The sequence below is a fragment of the Callorhinus ursinus genome, unplaced genomic scaffold (assembly GCF_003265705.2).
Source record: "Callorhinus ursinus isolate GAN/ISIS: 27379988/994484 unplaced genomic scaffold, GSC_fseal_2.0 scaffold11, whole genome shotgun sequence".
NCBI classification, from domain to species: domain Eukaryota; kingdom Metazoa; phylum Chordata; class Mammalia; order Carnivora; family Otariidae; genus Callorhinus; species Callorhinus ursinus.
This window is the reverse complement of record NW_027397073.1, coordinates 23,392,773-23,418,575: the sequence shown is the minus strand read 5'-3', so window position 1 is coordinate 23,418,575 and position 25,803 is coordinate 23,392,773. Positions and strand designations below refer to the sequence as shown.

The window sequence follows — 25,803 nt, the reverse complement described above, 5'->3', positions numbered from 1 at the left end:
CTGGGTGGCTCAGTCGTTAAGCGTCTGCCTTCGGCTCAGGTCATGATCTCAGGGTCCTGGGATGGAGCCCTGCATCCGGCTCCCTGCTCTGCAGGAAGCCTGCTTCTCCCTCTCCCACTCCCCATGCTTGTGTTTCTTCTTTCGCTGTGTCTCTGTCAAATAAATAAAATCTTTAAAAAATATATTTTATTTATTTATTTGAGAGAGAGCGAGAGAGAGAGCATGAGCGGCGGGGGTGGGGAGGAGGGAGGGGCAGATGGAGAAGCAGGCCCCTGCTGAGCAGGGACCCCGATGTGGGGTTAGATCCCAAGACCCTGGGGTCATGACCTGAGCTGAAAGCAGACGCTTAACCGACTAAGCCATCCAGACGCCTCTAACTTTGGATATTTTTATGGATTCCTTTCCTGCCTTCTCCTTTGCTTATAAATAATGTATATAATAAATTTATAACCTTATTTTTTATAGCCTGTTTTTTTTAATTGATCCATTATGAACATTATTCCATGCCATTAAAAAAAATTCTTTCAAGACCTCCTATATAGGGCGCCTGGGTGGCTCGGTCGGTTAAGCGGCTGCCTTCGGCCCGGGTCATGGTCCCAGGTCCTGGGATCGAGTCCCGCATCAGGCTCCTTGCTCAGCAGGGAGCCTGCTTCTCCCTCTCTCTCCCTCTGCTTGTGCTCGCTCTGTCAAATAAATAAAATCTTAAAAAAAAAAAAAACCTCCTATATATTGGCTGGAGCAATATTCCATCATGAAGACATACCATAATTTATTTAACAACTTCCTTATTGTTTGGTATTTATGTTGTTGCCAACATTTCTCTACTATAGATAAAGCTGCAATTATTGCCCTTGGGCCTAAATCTTTGTCAGTATCTCTAATTATTTCCTTTGGATAGATCTCTACAAGTGAAGAATGTAGGTTAAAGCTCAGCAACATTTGAAGGCTCTTGATACATATGCAGGCAAGTTTTTGGAAGAACTGTCTATATTCAATGCCTCCTCTCCTCAGCCCACTGACATCTGGCTTTTGCCCCCTCAGTAAGTCTGGAATGGCTCTCATTGAGCTCACCAATGACCTCCTATTGAAAAATTCCATCATGTTTTTCAGTGTCATCTTTCTTTTGACTCCTCGGCAGCATTTGTACTGTCAGCCACTCCCACCTCCTCAAAATTCTATTTCCGTGACTTCTGAATCTTGGTCCTTCTTGATTCTCCTGTTGGTTTGTTATCACATCTTCCTGGGCTCAAGAATGTTATTGACTCCAAGTAACAGAACACCCTACTGATAGTGACTGAAATACATAAGGATTTATTTTTCTTGCACACAAGATGATGTATAGCTGCTAAAATTGACTTGGTAGCTCACTGATATTAGGGCCAGCATCCTTGAGACTCTCTTGGCCTTCCTCTCATGATGGTTGTTGCCTCAGTATCGCAATGTGGCTGCTGTGGCACCAGGCATCACACCTACATTAAGGCAGGAAGAACAAGGCAACCTCTGCCTCTTTGCGATCTTTTAATTCAGGAAGGGAACTCTCTTTAGCAGACTTCCTGTTATGTTTCATTTGCCAGAACCAGGTTACACATTGACCTTTAAGTCAGTCATGATTCATCCTCTGGAGGCCTGAGAAGGTGTTAACCTCCTGAGAACAAGGGATCTCAACCCCCCCCATCTGAACAAACAGGGTTGTTTTAGTAGGACAAAGGGGGAGGGCAAGATGTGGAGAAGGGCTTTGCAGGGGCAAGAAAGAGTTGCTGGAGTTGGTGATTTTAGGTTTTCTCCTAGACCCTCTGCTCACTGAACTTGCTTCCCCAGGAAACTTAACCACAAACACAGACTCTCATCCTAACCACATTGTGATGATGAGTTCAAATCTTGTCTCTCCAGCCCAGAGTCCAGCCTCCCCCTGGTCTTTCCCCTTAGATTCCTCAGACAGCAGTTCTCCCTATAAATGCATTCAGAACCCTCCAGCCAAAACCCACTTTCCCATCTGCAATGACCTCTCCCAAACTTGTCCCAATATTAAAGAGTCTAAGAGCTTTCAGTTGTGTTTTCACCTCAGAACTTTTTTGTTTTAAATGAACTTTACACAGAAAGACATTATATAAAACAATTCGCCTTTCCTTGTGGTCCACCTCTTCCTTCACTGAGAAATTGGGAGTGGGGGCTAAGCCTCTGTGGGAATCTTTAGGACACTGAGAAACAGAGTGTATCTTGGTGTCAGCCTGGGATTCCCAAAGCAGATCCCAAGACAAAAGCTTCTATGTCACTATTTGTTCAGAAGTCCAGTCCTCCCCACCCCCCACCCCACCAAAAAGGAGTAGAGTCCTAGCCAGATTAAGAAGGGAAAGGGAGCAGGGCAGAGAAGGAAAGAGAAAATAAGCAAGCACTTTCTCTATCCAGCACAACCGATTGCCTGATCTTTTTGGATCCTCTTCTGAGTGGCCACATGAGCTGTTGCATTCTGGAGAAGGTGAAAAGAGTTTATCTGCTGGCTCCTGGAACCCACTGGTGAGAACTTCACCCAGTGGGCCTTAACTCCCCTGTCCATTTCATGCAAGGGTGCCCATTAGGTCTTGCAGCACCACACGGCTTAGAGGCAACAGGGAAGCCCCAGGGCAGGAAGTGAGAGGTGCAAAGCATGAATAGGGGGTGAGGAGTGATCCTACGTCCCTGAGCACAGACAGTCCCTGAGATGACCTGCCAAAATAAGAGGCCCATCAGGATCTGAGGTGGTGCACCAGAGTATGTATGTATGTATGTATGTATGTATGTATGTATGTATGTATTTATAAAGATTTTATTTATTTATTTGACAGAGAGAGACACAGCGAGAGAGGGAACACAAGCAGGGGAAGTGGGAGAGGGAGAAGCCGACTTCCCGCCGAGCAGGGAGCTGGATACGGGACTCGATTCCAGGACCCTGGGATCATGACCCGAGCCAAAGGCAGACGCTTAACGACTGAGCCACCCAGGCACCCGCACCAGAAGTATTTAATATAGTAGATGAGTACTCCCATTTTACAGATTCTGAGAAAATACAACCCAGAAAGGGCCAAAGCCTCGTCCAGTGTTACATAGCTGCTTAGTGGCAGGACGAGCTCTCCGTTTACTGCTCTTTTATCATACTATGCTGTCATTGCATGGTCTTTTTTGGTAGCTCTTCCCTCTTGACTCAAGAAAGCATAATCAAAACTCTGACCCATCTCAACTGAATTTCCCAAGTGGCTCTGAAGCCAACTTCATCCATCACAGACTGTGTACACATCTTAATTAGAACATTATTATTATTATTATTATTTTTGTCAGCCAGTTTCCTTTATAGTCAGGGGAGAGCAACTCTGTAAAAGCTAAGTGGAAGTCTATTATTATCAACCACATCTGCCAATAATAGGTGCGGGCTCTCCTCATGTTGGCCAGTATTGGAGAGCAGTCATCCCTATTTAATAAAATGCTGGTAATAACTGTAAACCAAGACTGATGTACCCAAACTTAGAAGGGTGCTTTACAGCTTTACATGTTTTTTAATATTTCGAAGGCCTCATGTCCCTTTTGAGGGTATAAATCAGGCATAACTATAATAATCATAAATAGATTTTCTTCCAGAAGATAAAACCAAACTAGGAAACAGGTATGAACAATTCATAAATCCACTGCGTGTTTTTCCCAATGCCACCAAGCAATTCAATTCTCTGTGGATGCTGACTGGTTTTCCTACAATTTAATTCAATTCCAACACGATCTAGAGATAGTATCAGGTCCCTCAGGTTGATGGCTTAGTCCCACAAACCTGTACCACCCTGCCTACTTCAGATTTCCACAACCCCTGCCCCGGGTTCCATTAATTTGCTAGAGTAGCTTACGGAACTCAAAAAAAACCACATTTATTTATGCTTATCAATTTATTACAAAAGAAATTATAAGGCGCCTGGGTGGGTTAGTCGGTGAAGTGGCCAACTCTTGACTTTGGCTCAGGTCATGACCTCAGCGTGGTGAGATCCAGCCCTGGCCAGGCTCCATGGCAGGCTCCTGGTGGCAGGCTCCGTGCTCAGCAGGGAGTCTGTTTCTCTCCCTCTCCCTCTGCCCCTCCCTCCCCTACTTGCGTGCGTACTCCCTCTCTCTAAAATAAATCATCTTAAAAATATTATAAAAAATATGATAAAGTTTAGAGATGAATAGTCAGATGAAGAGATACATAGAGCTAGGTCCAGAAGGTCCCAATGCAGGTGCTTCTGTTCCCAGGGAACTGGAGTTCACCATCTTCCTGGCAAATGGATGTGTTCACCAACCTGGCGCTCATCACATCTTGTAACAAGTATACAATTTAATCTTTCCAGAGGTTGGTAGGTGGGGCTGAAAGTTCCAAACCTCTAACCCCTTGGCTCCATCCTGAGGCTATAGGTGGGGCCCACCCTAAGTCATCTCATTAGAATAAACTCAAAAGGGTACTGTTATGAAAGACAAAAGACACTCCAATCACTCAGGAAATTCCAAGGGTTTGAAGGTTCTGTGCCAGGACCCAATATATTGGGGCTAAGAGCAAATATATTTCTTACTATATCACAATAAAAAAGTCCTATTGGAAGTTCTATGGAGAAAGATGGTCATTTGTTACCCCATTTTGGATACTAGATCTTCCTGAGAATGGTCACTCTGTTATCTCAGTCCATTCCTGCTGCTATAACAGAATACCAGAAACTGGGTGGCTTATAAACAACAAAACTGAACTTCTCCCAGTTCTGGAGGCTGGGAAGTCCAAGATCAAGGTGCTAGCAGATTTGGCATCTGGCGAGGGCCTACTTCCTGGCTCACAGATGCCTGTCTTCTCGGTGTCCTCACATGGCAAAGAAGGAGTGAAGGGAGTTCTGTGGGGTCTCTTTTACCAAGGCAGAAATCCCATTCCTCAGGGCTCCACCCTCCTGACTTCCTCTCTTCCCCAAGGCCCCACCTCCAAATACCAACATGTTGGGGATTAGGTTTCGGGACAGATGCCTTGGGGGAATACACAATATTCCATCTATAGCAACAATATTTCAAAAACATCATATCTAAATACCCTAAGCCAGGCTTAGGTGCAGTGCAGCAACCCCCCACCGCTGTGTCCTCCAGGACCACTGCAGACATCAGCACCTCTGGCCGAGCCATCCAGGTACAGCTTACGGGTATCTTACTCATAGGCAGTGGGGAAATGCTGGTACATTTTTCCTCCTGAAGACAATAAGCCCTGAAGCAACCTGGTGACCTTTCCACCCCCTGGGTTCTGTGCGGTTATTTTCTTCTTACCCTATCTAGCCCAGCTGTTTCTTTGGGAAACGTTTCTTCTGTGGGGGTGAAAATAAGGAATAAACTGTTTCCTAATAACAGCATCCATAGGAGAAGAACCCCATGTGATACTGATGTGACAGAGTGTGTCTAGGTAAAATATCCCGATTCCTATTCATTCCAATGGCATTGTGTGGTAATGGACTCTGATATTAAAATGCATATTTCACACCCTTGTCCCACAATTTGGAGGACAGCCATTCACTACGCATGAGCCATTCACTCATGCTCATCACACGGAGAAAATTACATTTTCCCAGTTGCCAAAAGGAAGAGATAAATTATCTCACGTGGACAAGCACATTGCTCCCGAGAGCAGTTTCACAGACCCAAGACACTGATCTAAAACACCCAGGAGGGAGACTAGGAGCTTTGCTGCTGTTGTCCTGAGTCAGTCTCTTTATTCAGACCTACCGGACTCTCAGCCTAGAGGGCTTAATGTGGTGAGACGTTTGCCTTTCTGGCTTTTTTGGACAAAATGAGAATCCTTGGAGCTTCTTATTCCTTCTTCCTAGAAAAGATGTTATGAAAATGAATAAATTAACAGAGCACTCCATATTTATACATACCCACTGAATTGACAATATTTATTTGTAATGAAAATTAAGGAAGCAAATGTTAAAATGTTCTCTTTGGGAAAGGTACAGAGGAAAGTTACCACAGATGCACACACATTTGCTTATTACTTTCCTTATCTTTACCTATTATCTTTACTTTCTCCTTATCCTTACCTGTTCTTTCAGGTTAATGAAGGTCCAGATAACTGCCCCCTTTAAGTCAATATGTAACCTTAACCCCATACCTGCATACATATGATTAACAGCATTTTATCTACATAATAATTAGAGCTAACATTTATTCCTCTTCGTATGGCCATCACTGCTCTACCCACTTGATGCATTTTCCGATATGACCCCACAATTTAAAATCTTTATGTTTTGCCCACGTTACAATTAACAGAGTTACATGAATCACACATTAATGCTTTCAACAGTTATTACACACGTGGAATTGCCCTCGGCCCTGGAGGGAGGGGGGTGAAGCAGAAATAACCATAGGATACAGCGGACCCTGTGAAGCGTCAAAGTAAGATTCTTCCTCGGAATGCCTTGGGAGTTGGGAGAAGGGAGGGCCCATGGGCAGCTAAAGCTGCTAGTGACCTCATTATACACTATTCAGGTTATCATATTTTTCTCTGCCTAGAAAAGTGGCTCCTCAGCCATTCCACTGGGGCGAATGCCATTAAGTGACCCACCTAATCGGGGTGGACCACTTTGGATTTGCCGGAAGGCGCCATCTAAACACCAGTTATTACCAGTGTTATGTATGGGTCTGGTGGCTTCTCCTTTCCTTCTCCCTGGCTTCCAAAGTCTGGTTCCCTTCTGTTACCTTCATCCCGGCCCTGCAAGTGAGCACAGGTCCACAGCCCAGGTGGCCCGCTCTGAACCCAGGGCAGGCTCTGGACCCGTGCACGTGCACCCCGCGCCCCCTCCACTCTCCGCCAGGTTCCTTCTCCCGCCCATCCGGGTCTCCCTTTGCCCGGCGACGGCACGGCACTAAACCGGCCACCCGGTCGCCGCCCGCTGCAGCGGCGCGGGGCTGACCGGGCTGCGAGGGCCGGTTTCGGCCGGGGCTCAGGAGGACCTCGCTTCCCGCCGCCCCCTCCCGCCCGGGCAGAGCCCGACGGGTCCCCTCCCCGGGACAAAAGTGAGGACGGGCTTCTAAGGTGATGGAGGACTCCTGAGAACGTGCGCCCAGGCAGGAAGGCCAGGCTACCCCGGGATGGCGGCTGCACACAGAAAACGCGGGCGCCGGGCCCCTCAGGTGAGGTTGCCTCGGCCGGGGCTGCGTGGGAGAAGGGCGGTCTGCCCCGCGCGCGCCCGTCCGGGCAGCTGGGGAGGCGGGAGCTGGACGCGCGGGCGACGCGGCCGCCCCTGGCGGCCCAGGCCGGGTTCCCCCACGCCCGCCGCCGCAGCAGGTGGGGGCCCGGCGGCCCGGGGGCGGGGCCCGGCTCGGGGCGGAGCCGCGGCGGCGGCGAGCGCGGGGCGGTGCGGGCGGGGGCCAGAGCCGAGCCGCAGCCGGAGCCGGAGTCGCAGCCGGAGCCGGAGCCTGGCTGTCCGGGCGGCCGCTGGAGCTCGCAGCGCGCCGGGGCTGGGACCGGCCTGGCCGAGCGCGCCGGCGCCGCGACCGCAGACAAAGGCGCCGCTCGCGCCCGGGCCGCCGCGCTCTCGGGCTCTGCTTTGGGTAAGTGGCCCCCTCCGCTTTCTTTCTTCTGCTGCTGCCCGCCCCTCTCGGAGTTCAGCGGGCTCCGGAGAAGCCGGGCGAAAGGAAGAAATGCTACTTCCCGGCTCTCCCTGCACCCCCACCCCACCTTAAGAAAAAACAACCCAAACGGAAAACCAAGCAAATACCAAACTAGCGGGTTTCCGAGTGGGGGGTGTCTCCCGCGAGACCGACGCGGCCGCCCCCTAGGACCCTTTCCTCGGCCAACCGCGCGCCGGGGCTGCCGCTGGATCTGTGGTTCGGATGGGAAGGGTGCCGCTGAGCATCCCCGCGGGGGTGTGTAGAGAAGGAGGCTTTAGGGACCCGGCGCCGTTGAGGGGACCCCACCCCCGCGGGCTGTTCTGCGCGTTTGGGGGCGCCGAGGGGCGGTTCGCACTGCGAGTTCAAATTCGGATCTTGGTTGTGGGGTCTGTCCCAGTCCCCTAGCATCTTTCCCTCCAGCCTCCTTTGCGCTTCGTTCAGGGGTTAATATAGCGCCCCTACCCGACCGAGGCGCCCATTCTGCCCTCCCGCGGCCCCAGGGCGGGGGCTCAGGGCGCCTGAGAGGGCGGGGAGGGAGGGAGCCCCGCTGCTTTCCCCGGCTCTGCAATCCCGAGCCTGATTCTGTTGGAGAGGGCGGGCGGCTGCCGGCAGCCGATCGGGTTTGACCACGGAGCCAGGTCCCGGGCTGGCTTCAGCCTCTTCCCGGGCTGCTCTCCATCGGAAAAGCAATCGGAAGCCTCGGGGCGTTTGCTTTTGTTCTGCCCGCAACTCTCCGGAATCCGAGGAGAAGCCAGAGTGGGCGGATGCCCCCGGGAGGGGGCCGATGCGGGAGGTCCAGGTGCAGCCCCGAAGTGAGAGTTGGAGGCGGCGGCCGTTTCCCGCGCCTGGGTGGGGAATGGGTCCCGATCGCTAATCAATGCTGGGGAGCGGGCGGGGAGTCCGCGGCTCCGGAAAAAGCGCGCTGTGCCCCGCGGCCGGGCACTGTCACGCGCCTCTCCCGCTCTCTCGAAAGCGCTACCTTGAGACTCGCATTTCCATTCATGGATCTCTGCCTGGGATCTGACTGATGTCACCTCTGCCCGGGTTCTCTGAGCGGGCGTCTACTACTATTCGATTTAGTAGCCATTTACAGGGGGCCTACTATGTGCGAGGCAGAAGTAAGTCCTACGATCATGTTAATTTGAAAGATAATTATTGAGCATCTACTACGTATAAAGTAGATGTGTTATAAACTTTCCGATTTAGCAGATATTTATTGAGCGTTTCCTGTATTAAAGGTAGGTGTGCTGTGACCTTATTTTGATAGATATTTACTGAGCACCTTTTGTGTACAAAGGTTTTTTTGTTATCGTGTGTGCCTGCGTGTGTTTCTGAAGGATTGCCCAGCCTACTTTTGGGGGACCTGTGGAAACAAGGGAGAGTGAATGTGTCTTTGGGCCCTCGAGTCCTCAGTTCCTTTAGTAACTTGCATTTTAACCTTTCCGGACTGCTTGTCATGTGAGGTAGGAAGAGCTGGTGTTCTAGGCTGTAGCTGGAGGGGTCAGAGGGCAGCAAGGCAGAATAATGAAAAGGCCTGCTCTGGGACCCCTTTCCAATTCACTTTCCTTACACTGGAAAAAAAAAAAAAAGAAGAAGAAGAAGAAGGCAGTTCCTTTGTGCAAAGCACCATGCTAATTACTGCCGTGAATTAAAGGTTAATAGGGCAAGGCCCTGACACTCAAAGGGATAAGGGAATCTGTGATGTGGACAGAAAGACAGACAAAAGGACAGTCAACTAAACCAGGAAGGGCTTGGGGGGAGGCAGGAAGATAGGGCCTGAAAGGACCTCCCAGCCCCTAGTTTCAAACTGGTGACAGCAGGTGGGGTGAGCCTATCTTTAAAATCCCATCCTTTGGTGGGCTAGGAACTCAGGGGAAGAATCAAATGGTCCTTCCTGCTAAGAGATTTGATGACTTACTGCTCTGGTCCTTTTGGGATCCTGAGACACACTGGAATGTCCAGATTGGCGAGCAACCTGCGGGTCATTAGTCTATTAGCAAATATTTGAGCACTTATGTTTAATATAGGCTCTTATCAGGGAAATATAATCTAAGATGTATTCTGTCCTAAAGGACCTAACAGAGTTCTTGAGATCAACACGTCAAATGACTGCGCAGCAGACTTGAAAAGCCAGGAGCATATTCCTCCTAGAATTTGGCAGAGAAAGTCCTGCAGGCATGGAATTGTGGCTTCCCTCTTCTCAGTGAGCACCTTCTATATGTCTAGTGTGTTTATCTTTTTACCTTGGCCTCCAGTAATTCCTGGTAACTGCTTTGTGTACCAGCTTCTTGGTACAGTGATCTTTTTCTTCTCAAATTATCTCCAGTTTCCCTCTTAAATTCTTTTTAAACAACATTGCCTTATTTTTTTGTTAAGAGCTTGAAAGCTCCCCTCAAATCCTTTCTGGAATTAGGCCCATTATAAAAGATACATAGGACATAGGGTAAACACTAGGTGAATGGCTTGGAGGCCCTATACTTAGGAGCAGAGGAAGAACCCACAGAGGCTGAAATCAGGAATGTACAGAGAGAACATAAACTGGCTTCTTGAGATGGACTAGGACTCACATGGGCAGAGAAGACTTCAAACCAAGGCTTCCTCCCAAATTGAGAGAAATGGTGTAAGCAAAGGTGTGAAGGAAAACAAACCAGGAACTGGGTAGGTCTTGCTCTAGAATAGTTTCCATTCATTCAAAGAATTGCTGCCTGAGCATTTTACTGTGTCCATGACTTTGCTAGGTGTGGGGGGGGGCCGGTGGGGGGGAGCACCTGGCACAGTTTGAGGTTCACTGTGATCCCAGGGCTGGTGAGGACCTTTGTCTGCTGTTCGCTGCAGGGACCACACTGCATCCCTGCCATTCTTTCAAGCATTCCTGGAGTTTTTTCACCTGAGCTGAACTTGATTGTAATCTTCTTCAAGGCTAAGAATGTGACTTCTTTTTTTCTCTCTGCATCCCTGCCTCCCAGCAGGCTCAGGCATGGTCTGGAGATGACATTTCTCTCTGAACGCTGTATTGCTCATTTCTTCACCCTTTCCCTCCCTCCTCAGGGCCTGTCCTCTCTTCCTCTGCATGCACCACTTTGAGCTGCTCAGAGCCTTTCACTCTATGAAAACTCAGGGGAAAAACAATCTGTCATCAGTCACTTTCTCTTGAATATGAATGTAGGTCACTGTTCATTTTTCCAGGGGTCTTTGTACTTTAAACCTCATTATGGAATGAAAGGTTTTGTCCACCACGAGAGGATTTCAAGCACAGACAAGTGGGTATTGGAGGTAATTGGGGAGGCAAAGTGCCCTTCATGGTGCTCCGGAAATTATGCTGCCACCTCCTCACGTAGCCACTCTTGGCAAGGGTCCTTGCAGTCCTGTGTGATCCATGAAAGTCCAGAGCCTTCCATGCTTTTTACCTTAGTGGGGTGACTGAAGTCAGATTGCAGCTCTGCCTGAGCTACCTGTCAACCTGACCTTCACTTGCTCTGGTGTTTAAAGGTTAATCGTTTTCCAAACAGAATCCTTGCCTCTTTACCCATCTACACATGCTCATTATTCTAAGGAGGGAATTCTCAGCCTGAGTGCTATTGATGTTGTGGGCTGAATAATATTTTGTCATGGGGACTGTCCTTTGTGTTGTAGAGTATTTATCACTATCCCTGGCCTCTACCCAGTCCATGCCAGTAGCATGCTGTCCCACCCCAAGTTGTGACAATCAAAAATGTCTCCAGTTGTTGCCAGATGTTCCCTGGGGAACAAAATCACCCCTGATTGAGAACCAGTTTTAACGGGTACTGGTGGATATGTACCATTCTATAGAACTTCCCACTTTTCTGGGAGAGGCCTTATTTTAACATCACTTGGTTCTTTTCAATAATGGTGACTTAGTAAATGTGAAATTAGCTTTGTGGAACTTTCCATATGAATCATTTCATAAATCAGTAAAACATCCTTTGTCATTCCGCATAGTCTAATCTGCTCATGATGTTAAGTCAGTCTTTTAAGGCAAAAATAAATAAATAAATAAATAAATAATAAATAAAAATTAAAAAAATCTCAGGTTCTTCCCCTAGCATGTGGCTGATGAACATACTGGACGTGGGGGCAGCAGAACCACCATTGCCCACAGGGTCATCCTAGCTGCTGCTTGGGCAGTGGCTGGTGGGCAGCAGTGGGGAGGGAAGTGGGGAGAGGATCTAGTTCTGGTGGGACAGATGCTTATGTAATTTGAGGCGTCCTCTTTTAGAAAAAGACAAAATGACCAGGTGAAAGTGTTACTTCGACATTGGAAGGATCCTGCAAGAGGGGTTTCAGTTTCGTGAGCTTCAAGTAAAGCTGCCTCTGGGAAAGAGTTGAGGAGTGAAAGGACAGCTGTGGCTGCAGGAGTAAGAAAGTGAAGACTTTCTTCTCCCCATGACTGGCAAGAGCTAAGAGAAGCTTCTCGAAGACTTGACTTACATAGAGAGCATGGATCAAACTAGAATTGTTAAATGCAGGGTGGCCTGTACTTCTGTTACCATATGCCCTCAGAAAGAAACTTTGAGAGCTTCAGCCACCCCAGGTCAGCATCAGCATCAGCAGCATGGCGGTAGGATGGAACTTGGGGAGAAGTTAGTTCAAGTTTAGCAGGAGGCTGTGTGAGTTCCCCCAGTGGATGGTAGTACCTTAACGCACGTCGGAAGCGAGGTTGGCCCAGAGCCCGAGTTACTGATTCAGAAAGTGAACGAAACTCTTTTTCGGCATATTATAATGGTATGTGAAAAGTTTGCGGTAAGATTTCATTGATTCAAACTTCTGTTTTGGAATTCCCAAGTCTGGGACGGGAATTTTCCTTGCATTGCAACAGGCTAGATAGGAAATGCCTTTGTGGGGCAGGGGTAGGCAAATAACTGAAGTATTTGAAAACTTAAGATAATAAAACAAACAAAAAAACCTCTATATTTCGGACGTTTCATTCACAGTCTTTTTCCTTAATCTAAATCAACCTACCTTAAATGAGGAAGAGAAAGTGCTATGATTATTGCTTTAGGATTTAAATGTGCCTGACTGCATGTGAAATTGAACTATCAATATGTCAATGTCTAGATTTAACAAAAATAAAAAGACTCTCTACAAGACGATTTATTGTAGGAGGGATTTTTTTTTTTTAAATAGCTAGTTCTCCGTTTGTGTTTAAACGGATTTTATTTTTATAGAGTTTTTCAAGAGTCAAGATCTGTTTGGAGATTTTGGATCAAATCTACACGCAAGCACAGAGATTAAACCTGCCAGCGATTTTGGGGACCAGTGAGCAGCTCTCCTTGGCCCATTTTATAAATGGGGAAACCGAGGCTGAGAGAAGTTAGGAGGCTTGCCAGGGTTACACAGAGGTTAGTGCCAGTGCTGGGCTAGGGGTCAGGAGTTTGTCCCATCCATCCCCTTTGGCATTCATTGTCACTGGAATATTGTTCTGACTTCGTGGTTGCTAGAGCACTAACAAGTGGAGGGAGGTCCAGGCAGGAGAAGAGTTCCTAGGTCATCTAGTCCTGTAGATCTAATCATTAATTCACACTGATTACACCTATGCCAAAGGTGTGTGTGCATATGAGTAGTATTGAAAAGAACCAGGAAAAACCTGAAACAGTTGGATTGGTGGAATGAGATTATTTTACAAAACTTCTTAAGTATAGAGTGGTGAGTATAGTTAATAACATTGGATTGTATATGTGAAAGTTGTTAAGGGAGTAGATCTTACAAAAGAAAAAAAATTGTAACTGGGTGGTGGTGGATGTTAACTAGACTTCTTGTGGTGATCATTTCACAATATATACAAATATTGAATCATTACATTGTACACCTGAAACTAATGTTATATGTCAATTATATCTCAATAAAATTTTTTAAATAAAAAAACTTCCTTTAGTGCTCTTTGATATTGTCTTTATAGTAAATAATTAGAATGAAAACATTTATTTCCCTATTAGAAAAGTACTAATATGCATTATGGGAAGTAGCAAAAAAAAAAAATTAAAAATCCCAGCGTGATCCTTTGACCCAATCATATTTTGCTATGTTTTAGTGGTTTTTTTCTCAGCTCAATTTTTAAACACAATTGAGATCATAATGTACATATAATTGTAATTCATATCTTTTTTCAGTTAATATTATGACAATTTCTATGTTTTTACAGACTCTTTGTAAACATAACTTAATGGCTACATAATTCAGTACTCTGGAAGCCTGTTTATTTATCACAATATTTTGTTGTTAGTGAACATTGTTTGCTCACAGTTTCTCACTGCTGTATCATTGCAGTGAACAACTTTGTGTTCATACTTTTTCTGTAATTTGAATTGTTTTCTTGGTGTACATTTCCAGGTAGTGAAATTACTCAACCAAGAGTGGAAATGTATCATGTTAACCAGTTGCGTTCCAAAAATGGAAATGATTTTACCACATCATTGATGGCACAGGGTATTTTATTTTATTTTTAAAGATTTATTTATTTGAGAGGGAGTGAGAGAGAGCAAGCACAGGAGGGAGGGCAGAGAGAGTCCCAAGCAGACTTTGCACTCAGTGTAGCACCCCACTTGGGGCTTGATCCTGAGACCATGACCCAGCTGAAACCAAGAGTCAGATGCTTAACTGACTGTGCCTCCCAGGTGTCTCTAGGGTATTTTATTTCTAAAAAATTACTAATTTGGTGGAAAATATGCCACTATTGCTTTCATTTACATTTTGGTTACCGATATGGCTAAACATTTCTCTCTAGGATTGTTACCTCCTTGTATCTTTTGTTAATCTATTTTTCCATTTGGGGTTAGTGGTTTAAAAAATTGATCTGCACGTGTAAAATCCATTTTTTTAAAAAAGGAAAGACAATAAACTTCTGCTTTCCTGGATATTCTATGAAGAATTCTGTCCAACGCTAATGTTCCACAGTTCCAACACGTCAAGTGCTATGTTTTAGGCTAAACTCTTTCTGTTCATAGTGGTGGAGCTGCTTATTTGGCTCCTGAAACGAGGTTAGGTGGACAGGGAGCTTGATCCCCTTGGTATCGACCAGCGTACAGTGAGCACTTACTTAGTACTTCTCAGGTGTTAGTTCTCAATACTTCCAACAGCTTGTGAAGTGGGAACTATTTTACTATATCCATTCATATATGAAGGGAGTAGTTGCCTATTCTTTAAAAAGAGTTCTGACCACCAATTCCAATGCATGGGGCCGTTTTCCCCACACATTCAAGCAAATCTTGGACACCAGCTGACTGTCCTACAATTCCACTCAATTCTGGTGAGCCATCAGATTCCACAGGTTAAGGTCTCAGTCTCACAAGACTACCCTCTACCTCAGAAGCCAGTTGCAAGCCCAGCTTGTCATCTCTGCTTCTGACTGACTGGCTTGTAAAGCAGAGATTCCCACTACCCATTCCTTGGGTTCAGTTAATTTGCTAAAGTGGTTTAGAACTCAGGAGACCTGTTGACTCATTAGATTACAAAGGATATTAAAGAGTATGAATCAATAGCCAGATGAAGAGATACACAGGGGGAGGTCCCAAACAAAGGAGTTTCTGTCCACATGGAGTTTGGGGCCAGGCACAGTGGTATGAGAAAGCATTCAGGTTCCCCAAACAAGAGCTCTCTGAACCCCAACATTTTGGATTTTTATGGAGGTTGTATCACATAGGCATGATTGATTAAATCGTTGGCCATTAGTAACTGATTTAACCTCTGGTTCCTCTCCCCTCCTCGCGCAAGTCAGGCAGTAGGATTGAAAGTTCCATCACTCTATTCATGGTTAGTTCCCCTGGCAACCAGGCCCTATCCTTAGGTACTTTCCAGGAGTCACCTGATTAACATAAATGCAGTTATGGTGAGGAGTGGGACTTTCTATGAATAATAAGATACCCATTTCACCTTTTGGCTCTGAAGTGATTTCAGGAACTGAGGACAGAGACTAAATATTATGACAAAAGATGTTTCCATTGCTCTTCTTGCTCAGGAAATCTCCTAGATCTGGGGGGCTGTGAGCCAGGAACTGTGGACATGGACAAAGACCAAATATATGTGAGAAATAGATTTTGGTCATCTGAATGGCCAAATACATATTTCTGAGAAATCACAACACTGCAACTTTTAAACCAGGGTTATATTATCTCTGGATCTTCACTAAGGTGACCTGCCTCTGTGGTGTAGTTGGTCTTTGAAGGAGCTGAGCTTAGGGTTATTAGCAACTTCCTCTGAATTCTCTTGCCTATTTCTGGGAGAACTTTGTGTTGTAAGGTCATTTTACTATCTTAAATTTCCTTACTGTATCTTCTTTATCTCTTACCCTCTTTTCCATATTTTCCATCCTTTTTATATCTCCCAGCAACATTCTGATAGTGCTTCTGACCTGTCTTCTAAATCACACTGTGTCTCTTCAGCTGTATCTAATCTGCCCATAAATCCATCTGTTGTAGTTACTGAATTTCAATTCTAAAATTTCTAGTTCTTTTTCAAATCTTTGTTACTTTTATGTAGTTCCTGTTTCCTTGTTTTGTAATGCTGAAGCCCAATTTGTATCTCTGTGAGTGTACTAAGTATAGTTGTTTTACATTCTGTGTGTCGTAATTTTTCCATCTGGAATACTTATGCATCTGTTTCTTCTGTCTGTTGTTTGTTCTGATTGTCAGGCTGGTCCATATTTATGTTATATCTCCCTATGTGCCTGATTATCTTTGAATGTGTGCTAGATATTGTTTTGAAAAAATATTTGCATAAATATCTCATCTCATCAATTTTAAGATGTAGTTTTTTTCTCCCCACACTTTAATCTCTGAAATTCAGATGTGGTTTACAGTTGACGGAGTCTTAGTACTATAGTACTAAGTACTAAGTACTTAGTACTATAATTAGTACCCAGAATAGTAGCTACCTAACATTTTTCTTTTCTTTTTCACTGGTACCTAAAATAGTAGTGCAATCATATAATTAGTGATATTTAAGATTGATGAAATGCAATAATTTGAGGCTTTGAGTGATGCTGATACAAATGACAGGAATTTTAGAGAGGATTTTAAATAGCTTATTCAGGCTTTTTGGGGTACCAGCAATCCTGGATCAGTTTGGGGACTTGAGGTTTTTTTTAGGCCACCCACATGTCAGGAAGTCAGACTGGTTTATTTTTTGTTTTCTCTTACTCCTAGGGTCCCAAACATATGTGTGAAGTGGTTTACCAGGCCTTAACCCTAGGGATGCCCTGGCCCCCTGACTGTGAGGCTGCCAAAAGTGCTGCTCGGCCTTCTAACTTCCTCTTTTGGATTCACAGACCATCTGACTGGGTAAAAGTAGCCCCTAATACCCAGGCCCACATTCCTGGACCTCCTTCTCCCAGATCTTACATCCGAAGTCCCTCCCCATCATGTTAGCTCGTGTGCTTTTTAGGAAGAATTAAAAAAAATATTTCATCTAGGTTTCTTTGTTGTGTTCATTGGGAAGTTTGGTTCAAATTACCCAGTTCCCCACTGCTGGAGGAGGCAGAAGTGAGTCTGATCTACCTGCTGCCCTTTGCCCATGACCAGAGAACTTTCTCCACCACTACCAATATCCTGGTCACAGCTGGAAAGCCGAGGTCGGGATGAATCCGTTCCTGCAAACCGCATCCTAGCTAAATGTAGGTATATTTCCCTACACAGAAGAGACTAATCCCTCAGGCTTTTCCTAATAAGGCAGGTGACTGGCAGAGAGAGCGGTGGCAGGAGTGGCGTCTGGAGTCCCATCAGTCATCCGTCTCCCATCTGGTTTCTTCCTTCTCGTCCATACAAGCCTGCAGAAAGATGCAAATTTAGGACCAAGGCACATGATGAGGGAAGAAAATGTTTTCTCTTCCAGCAACTGGAAGGGAAGAAGGAAAATGAATAGATTGTATTTTAGCTAGGTAAGATTTCTTCCATTCGACCTGGTCCCCAGCATTTCTAGATGGAAAGCAGAATATTTTCCCCATGGCCAAGTCTAGTCCTTGTAGAGACTGAACTATTTGTGTCGAGGCTCAGGAGTCAGGGTGGCCTTTCCAGGGGACTCCTGTGGAATCTAATGTTTCCAAAGAAGCTTATGTAATCCTTCCTGGCTTTTAGAAGTCACATGCTTATCCATGTGTTCTCAGGATCACTAGCCAAATGTATTTTCCCCCTACTTTGCTCCAACTCTCAAAGATGTTTTTCCCCAACCTCCTGAAGCCAGAGAATTTTACAATGAAAAAAAACCACGCATTTTCTGAGTTTGAAAAGGTTGGGCATAGAGGCACAGAATGATGGGAAGCCCCTCTCCGCCACCTTATCAGAGTCTCCATTGCCAAAAAATGAGGGAGGCTCAATTTTTATTTTGGGGTACCTTTCTTCTTGGGAACCTCAGAGCTGTCTTCTCAGAAGATTGCTATAAGCCCAGGAAACCACAGTCTGCTGTCACGGCTCAGGTGTGTAGCTAGCTGTTAAGGAAAGCAAGGAAGGTGTGGCCAGTAGGGATCTGCCTCTCTGGAAAGGGCTTGTTTTGTGGGAGCGTATCCCCACCAACGTTTTGGAGACCACCGTATACCATGGAGCTTTTTTTGGTATTCCATGATGATTTACCCAGCTTATTTTTATTTTAATCTTACAACATTTCACACATAGGAAAGATTATATATAACTTAGTCCACTCTTAGCTAGAAATAGAAATCCTCCAGTTGGGCTTTAATAACTGTCCTTAAAGGAATGAAGCTGTCGTTCTACTCCCAGGTAGTTCTGGATTGTGACTGAGGCCTTTGGAAGAAAGGATAAATGACTTAATTAATTTTGAACAAGCAAATTTTGTATTCTCCCAGAAAGTGAACCCTTCCATGATTATTTTTAGAGGCAGAATTACTAGAAAGCCCCACCAGCTATAAGAATTTATGAACCATGATGTCTGAAATCTCTTCAGCCTGAAATGAAGTAAATTAATTCCTGCAGCATGATTCACTTTAGGGACAAGTCTACGTTTCTTTTATTTATCAGCAACGTAGGCTGTTAAAGTTTTTTCTAGAGAGGTATAGTTCTTTTGAGATCCATCAAGGCCAGTTCTATGTTTCTGTGGTCAAATTTCCCATTAATTGGAATTTGAGTTTTTTTCCAGCCATTTTGAGACCATTTTGTCTGCTAATAAGAGATAATATGCTACGATTTCAGTAACATGTGTGAGAACCACAGGGAGTTCAGACAAAGTTAGCCGAGCAAAGCTCTGTACTTGTCATAGAGACCAGGATGTTGCCTTCTCTAGGTGGTGGCAATGGCACTTTTTACCAAATATTCAGAACTTTTTAGAGGACTCAGAACAATAAAGTGTTATAGCACTTTCAATAGGAAAAAAAGGGACAAAGAAGTTCAGAAATCTGAAATGATTTTATTTGTAAAGAGGAGAATTGGGAAGATAATTGCAGTAAACCACTTTAGAAGAGGAGGTGAGAAATATGTAACAATAGAGTAACTATACTGGACTGCTTTGAGCTTTCCAGATCAGAGGAGAGAAAAGGAAAAATGTCTTGACCAATTATTACAGAGTTTTAATCCCCATCGTGTAGGACACCAAAGAGGGCTTGAATGACCCACCCGTCCGCTATGTAATAAAGCCAGTGAAATGTGTGCCATCAAAATGATAGAGAGAAATTTAGGATGTACAGAGTAAGGAGAAAGACCGTTATTTAACAGTGTGAGTGAGAGTATGCCTGGTAAAGAGTCCTGGGCATGTCATGGCCTAAATAACTATTCATTTTGGGGGGTGGGGAATGGGTTAGCCTGGTGATGGGTATTAAAGAGGGCATGTACTGAATGGATCACTGGGTGTTATACGCAAACAATGAATCATGGAACACTACATCAAAAACTAATGATGTAATATATGGTGATTAGCATAACATAATAAAATTTAAAAAATAACTTCATTTTTTCTATACCTTTTTTTAAAAGATTTTATTTATTTATTTGACAGAGAGAAACACAGCGAGAGAGGGAACACAAGCAGGGGGAGTGGGAGAGGGAGAAGCAGGCTCCCCGCTGAGCAGGGAGCCCGATGTGGGGCTCGATCCCAGGACCCTGGGATCATGACCTGAGCCGAAGGCAGACGCTTAACGACTGAGCCACCCGGGCGGCCCCATTTTTTCTATACTTTACCATATTCTTGAGCTGAATGGAGATTAAAGACAAATAAAAAGATTTAGGTCCTTATTAATTTTGTTGGATGAAGGATGACAGGGAGTACGTGTCCAACGTGAAAATGCTTTTAGTTTATTAAACTACTTTAGTTAAAAGCTTAAAGTCTCGTTTTTAAATTTTTGTGTATGCCTTCATTCTTCAAAAGTTATTCAGTGAATTTGTTAATCCTGAAGCCTCCCCCCCACTTTTTTTTGAAAGTGAACCTGAAATGCATTTATGGAACAAGAGGAGGTAAAAAAATCCCTTGACTTCTCTATTCAATTTATTCAGAAGCAGATCGACAGAACCAAAGGTTTATCGGTCCTTTAACGGCTGACTTTTCTGTTATTTAACCAACAAACAATGCAGCGTTTTGCTCTACACCCCTGAATCCAGGAATTGGCTTCCATAACATATTAAATAACCCTGTTCTGTTCCTCCCTTTCCTATTGGTAAGAAATAATAATAGAATGATTATTTAATTATCACCACTAAAAGCAATGTCAGATTTCAGTAATCTAAAACTATATTGCCTTAAACTGAGATTATTTGAAATAAGATCTTTCCTCTCCAGTAACAGATGCCTAGAAAAGAAGGTGTCTAGCTGTAGATAGAGGGGGCAGATACAGGACTATGTACGTGTGCAGTTATGATTATGAGCTACTCACAAGCTTTTTTCTGGAAGGACACAAAAGCCATTGTTAGTAGTGGTAAAGTAAAAGCAACTGGGGATTGTGGGGGTGAGGGAAAGGATTTTTTATTTTTATTTTGTACCTTTTTATACTATTTAAAAAAGAAGCACATATTTTTATTTAATAAGTAAATAAAGGGAAAATTAAGAAGATAAGAGAAAGGAAAGAAGCCACTGTGGGAGATCCCATCAGCTCTGAATTTTATCTACAGATGCCTTTCTCAGTGGAAATTCTGGTTTTTACAAATCACTAGATCAAAATTGATAGGGACACATGCTCAAGTTAGATCCTCCCCAGCTTTGTTTAATGTGGGTGTCTTCTTTGAGCCTCCCAGTGGCCTGTTCAGTGCATTGCGTCCATATTATATGCTTCCCACTTGGCAGATGGGAAGCCTTGAGCTTGGGGAAGATGGGTGGCTTGTCTTAGGCCATGTTGTCCGTACCTGGGAAGTTCAGAACTAGAAGCCACGTTCATTGTTCCTTTAACCCTAAGTTTACTGGAAACTTTAATAGAAAGAACTTTACTGTTGCTTCTGGACAATCTTTCCTAAATGCTCCAGGCTGCCTCCTCTCTGTTTTCATGCCATAACATTTGTTTCCTTCTCTGAAATCATGGTTAGATGTGTAATTGTTTTCCTCATTAATATTATCAGCATAGGCCATCTCTCCGCTTTCTGTAGGCTTATGGCATCTAGGTTTATTACACATTAAGGTGTGTTTATTAGTTACTTAATCTTTGTTTTATGGAATTGGTTACTCAAGGTACTTTCTCCCAAATAGTTACCCATTTTTAGGAAGACAAAGTAATAAGCTTAGCCATCTCCACCACGCTAATGTCATTGTCCACAAGCAAATGAGAACCACATGATGTTTGACCTAGAAGAAAACCATCCTTGCGAGGACTTATTCTCTTGTTTTATAAATGAAGAACCTGAAGATCAAATAACTTCTTCTGGATTACACAGGGAATTTGAGGTGACGTAGGACCCAGGGCCCACTTCTCTTAACTTCCAGCCCAGCCCTCCTCCTGATGCAACAGTAATTACAGAGAATAATTCTCTTGGTCATCAGGCATGTAGATGAATGGTCAATGCTGGCAAAAAAAAAAAATAGGTCACACTAAATTAAAACAGCAACTGTGCAGAGGTAATCTGAAAAAGAAGAAGAGGTGTTGAGCTTAATTTTCCAAGTTTTAATGAGTGATTTTGCAGGCTTACCTCTTTTAAAACACACTTGCTGTATAAACATCAGCATTTCCACTAGGAATCCTTTAGATGATAAGTATCCCAACCACATTCATTTGCTGTAGAGTAAAAAAATCACCCTCACTTGTTGGGCAAATCAAGGCACACAGCGTCAAAGTTGTGAAACGAGGAGTTTTTTTTAAAGATTTTATTATTTTTTATTTATTTGACAGAGAGAGCATGAGTGGGGGGAGGGGCAGAGGGAGAGGGAGAGGCAGGCTCCCTGCTGAGTAGGGACACCCCACCAAAGTGCGAGGACTATGGGAGCCCTGAGGATAGGATTCACTAGTGAGAATGCCATTTTTATGAATCATGGACCTTCTGTACAGTCCTAGAAGGCATTAATTCCTGTAGGCAGGGCTGTAAAGGGCGTCGTGATAATGGATGTCTCTAAAAATTCCATTCACGTGTGTGTGTGTGTTACACATACATGCCCAGGCTCCAGCCCTAAAAACTGATTTATGTGGTTTGGGGTGGGATCCAGACATCAATATTTAAAACCATGGTTCCCCAAATTGGCTGCACATTGGAATCACCTGGAGAATCTTTAAAATCCTGATGCCTGGGTCTGACTCCAGAGATTCCGGTTTAATTGGTCTGGTCTCTGGACTAGACATCAGAATTTTTTCAGAGCTCCTCATATGATTCTCGTATGCAGCTAAGGTTGCAATCCACGGGTGAATGAGACCTGGCTAACCTTGTGCATAGCAGGTGTTCAATAAAAATAAAGTAGGAAATGAAAGCTAGATGGAAGGGTTTATGAGAGAAGTCAGTGCTAAAAAGCCTATTTCTGGTTCTTTGGACATTTCTGTAGGCTTGGATATGTTATGCAGTGACTTGCAGTGGAGTGGGCAGCAAAACCTGATACATTCAGCTCACCACCGTAGCCTTTGTTGTGGCTACCAGTGGACCTTTCAGCCCAAATCAACGGCCAGGGGCTTCCTAATTGCTCTGCTCCATTTTATCTACCTGTCATAGGAGTGGCCGCTCTGCCTGTCATACTCCTGATGTGTCTCACACTGTCCTTTGGAGAAAAACAACCAGCAACTGGCTTCTGTAGGAGCAAGGTGCTCCAGCCCTGGGTTTAGCCTGAGGTGAACTCCGTCCAGTGCAGCAAGCCTCAGGGAGAGCCCGCCCACTGCTCAGGGTTAGTGAGAGCTTCCTGAAGCACAGAGCGCATGAGTTGCCTGGTTTCCTTGGTTCCCTAGGTGATTCTTGTTTAGTCCAAGGGGTACAGGGAGGGGAAGTATTTCCGCATCTGGCCCCAGTGAATGCAGCTGCTTTCAGCCGTGGAGAGGCTCCACCATCCCAGAGAAGGGGAACTTGCCAGGCAGAGAGTTCACCGTAGCTGCTTACGGAGCAGAATCTGAACTGCTCTTAAAATGGTCTTGGAAGGCTCCCCGGGTACTGGCTTGCACACTTGAGTGTGCATCGGAGTCCCTTAGAGAAGTGTTAAACTACAGATTGCTGGGGCGACACCCAGGTTCTCTGATTTCAGTAGGACTAGGGTGGGGCCCCAGAATTGGCATGTCTAACACCTTCTGGGGTGGTGCTGATTGCTGGCCTGGGGACTGCCCTTCGAAGGAAGGACACAGATGGCACCTGTGTTGTTTAGGGAAAGGACATTGGATGGCTGCGAATGTACCTAATGGTCACAAGATCAGGAGTTCAAATGACCTCCCCGCCTGGGGCTTCCGTGGATCGTGCAGGGCAGAGTGGCTCAGGGGTGGCTTCCGGGAGCAGGTGGTGCCTGGGGTGGAACCTTGGAGGATGAGTAGGGGTTTGCCAGGTGAGGAGCGTGGGGCAGTGTTCCAGGAGCAGTGCGGGCAAAGGTGAAAGAGAACATGAGTGAGGCTGGCGTGGGGAGCACACGTGGTTTAGGGTGATTGATGGGGAGAGAGCTTAGCCTGGATAAGGAGGCAGAGGCCGGATCTCAGTGCTGGTCCTCCCCCTGGAGGAGTCTGGGCTGATCTGAAAGCAAGGCATTTCACTGGGGGGTTTCATGCAGGAGAGTACATGATCAGATTTGCCTACGAGTTGGGAAATGGCCTGGCGGGAGCGTGCATCTGCAGGAGACACAGGAGGCTGTCACGGGAGTTCCCCTGGGAAGTGACAAGACCACAGGGGCGTGACCTTTATGTCACCTTGTCCTTGCATCACCCGCTGCCTCTGCTCAGTATTTCCAGCTTTTCAGAGCCGTTTCCAATGGGTGCCTTCACTGGCTCTTTGAACATGTCCTGTGTATGCTTGTATGTGGAACCAGGCCATCACTCTTTGTTCCCCTGACTCAGATTGTTTCTCAAGGAAAAGTAAGTTAAAATAAATGTCAGGGGCAACCTTGAAGCAGGAGAGCCATGAAGGACCTGTGTGGAAGGGAGTGGGGCAGTCTTACCTACTTAGCCTGAATGAGGTCTGCTGTGGGTTGTATATCTTTTGGGGAGCTCTGGGTTTTTCTTTCTTGGTTCTACCTGGGAGTCACACATCCCTCCCCTGCTCCTACTTTGAGAACAGATTACAAACCTGAGTCAGAGGCCAGCCCCCCAGCCTTTCGGTTTGGAGGCTTACCCAGGCCAGTCTCCTAAATTCACAGTACCCTCAAAATGGCGCCAGTGCTGGGCATTATGGAGGCACAGGGTTTCTGAAACAGGTCAGACCCCCTCCTTGCCCACCGCAGTGGTGAATGAACTGTGCCTGCAGAATGAAGTTGTGTATGCAGAAGAGGGCCGCGCGGAGCTAATTGTTCAGTAGGGACGAGTGCAATAAGAAGGTGTTGGTGGGAGCAAGTTCTCATCTGTCCTGGCCCATCTTCGAGAAGAATCAACACTGACGGATTTCACTTGTGGTACTTCTCACCTCGTCTGGTAATGAAAATTTGATATGTGGTTTCCCCTGGTAGGGCTGTTCATCACACTGTAATTGATACATCTCCAACAAGTGGCTCTTGAGGAAATTGATTCCGCTAGGTCTCATCATGACCCGGAGAGACTAACAGAGATTTTCGTAGGCTCTGTCTCCCTTGTTGTGCCCCTTCCTCTCAGGCTGTGGGGTCTCACCATTGGCTGAGTTAGAGGCTCCCCCAGAAGCCTTGAGTGGGCTGCTGTTGGGGAAGGCAGGGGTCCAGATTAATGACCAGCGTCAGTGAGCAGTCTGTGCTCTGAGGTAATGACATCAAGATTTATAGGTCACCCATTTCCAGGTGGCTTTTGCTGCTTCAGACCAACACGGTAGCTACGAGAACAGATTGCAGGATGGGGAGCTGGCAGCCTGCTTCAGATCAGAAGGGCGGGTAAGAGCAGAAAGGAGGGGGCGTGACCCACTGTCCATGTTTGCCCTCGTTGCTGGTCAGGGGAAGAGAAATGCTGTCCAGAGAGACACAATCCGAATGCCTCCCTGAGTGCTGTCCCAAACATTTTGCTAATGACATGGCCACCTGGAACTCGTTTGCTAGAGAGTTTGGCCAAATGTCCAAGGGGACTGTCTTCAAACTTTGGCTGGCGAGTGCAAGCTGCTTTTATCCCGATCCCAACTGCTGTTTGTCCTGGAAGGAAGGTTGCCATACATTGGGTACCATCTTGGAAGTCTGTTCTAAGGTCATGAGGGGGGCTGTGCCTTCTCTTTCTCTTTTTCATGATGTTTACTGTAAAAATGCCAATCTGAAAAAATAAAGTTATGAAATGTCAGCTGGTAGAAAAATTGCATTGTACTTTTAAAGCTCATTTAACATACTCTACCTCATTTGGTTACTACAAGAAGTCTATACGGAGTAAATAGGAGAGGTGATTTTTTTTTTGAGATTTCTTTCTTTTTTTTTCTTTTTTTTTAAAGATTTTATTTAGTTATTTGAGAGAGAGAGAATGAGAGAGAGAGAGAACACAGGAGAGGGGGGAGGGTCAGAGGGCGAAGCAGACTCCCTGCTGAGCAGGGAGCCCGATGCGGGACTCGATCCAGGACTCGATCCCGGGACTCCAGGATCATGACCTGAGCCGAAGGCAGTCGCTTAACCAACTGAGCCACCCAGGCGCCCTCTTTCTTTCTTTCTTTTTTTTAAATCTTATTTATTTGACAGAGAGAGAGAGAGAGAGAG

General features: G+C 45.4%; 1 protein-coding gene across 4 annotated transcripts in view; it reads left to right on the top strand.

Annotated features, from left to right (window-relative positions):
- The first annotated feature begins 6,992 nt into the window (after positions 1-6,992).
- The window catches only part of MAPK4 (mitogen-activated protein kinase 4), a 141,384-nt gene continuing 122,573 nt past the window's right edge, over positions 6,993-25,803 (top strand). For 3 of the 4 annotated variants that reach the window (XM_073898225.1, XM_025886876.2, XM_073898222.1), the window contains exon 1: positions 7,418-7,569. Coding sequence is in view for 1 of the 4 variants with exons in the window: in XM_073898224.1 (XP_073754325.1) it covers positions 7,108-7,149 (42 nt within the window). In the remaining 3 variants the exon portion in view is untranslated. Of the gene's footprint in view, positions 7,150-7,417; positions 7,570-25,803 lie in introns of those variants that run through there. The other variant, XM_073898224.1, reaches the window with a different exon arrangement.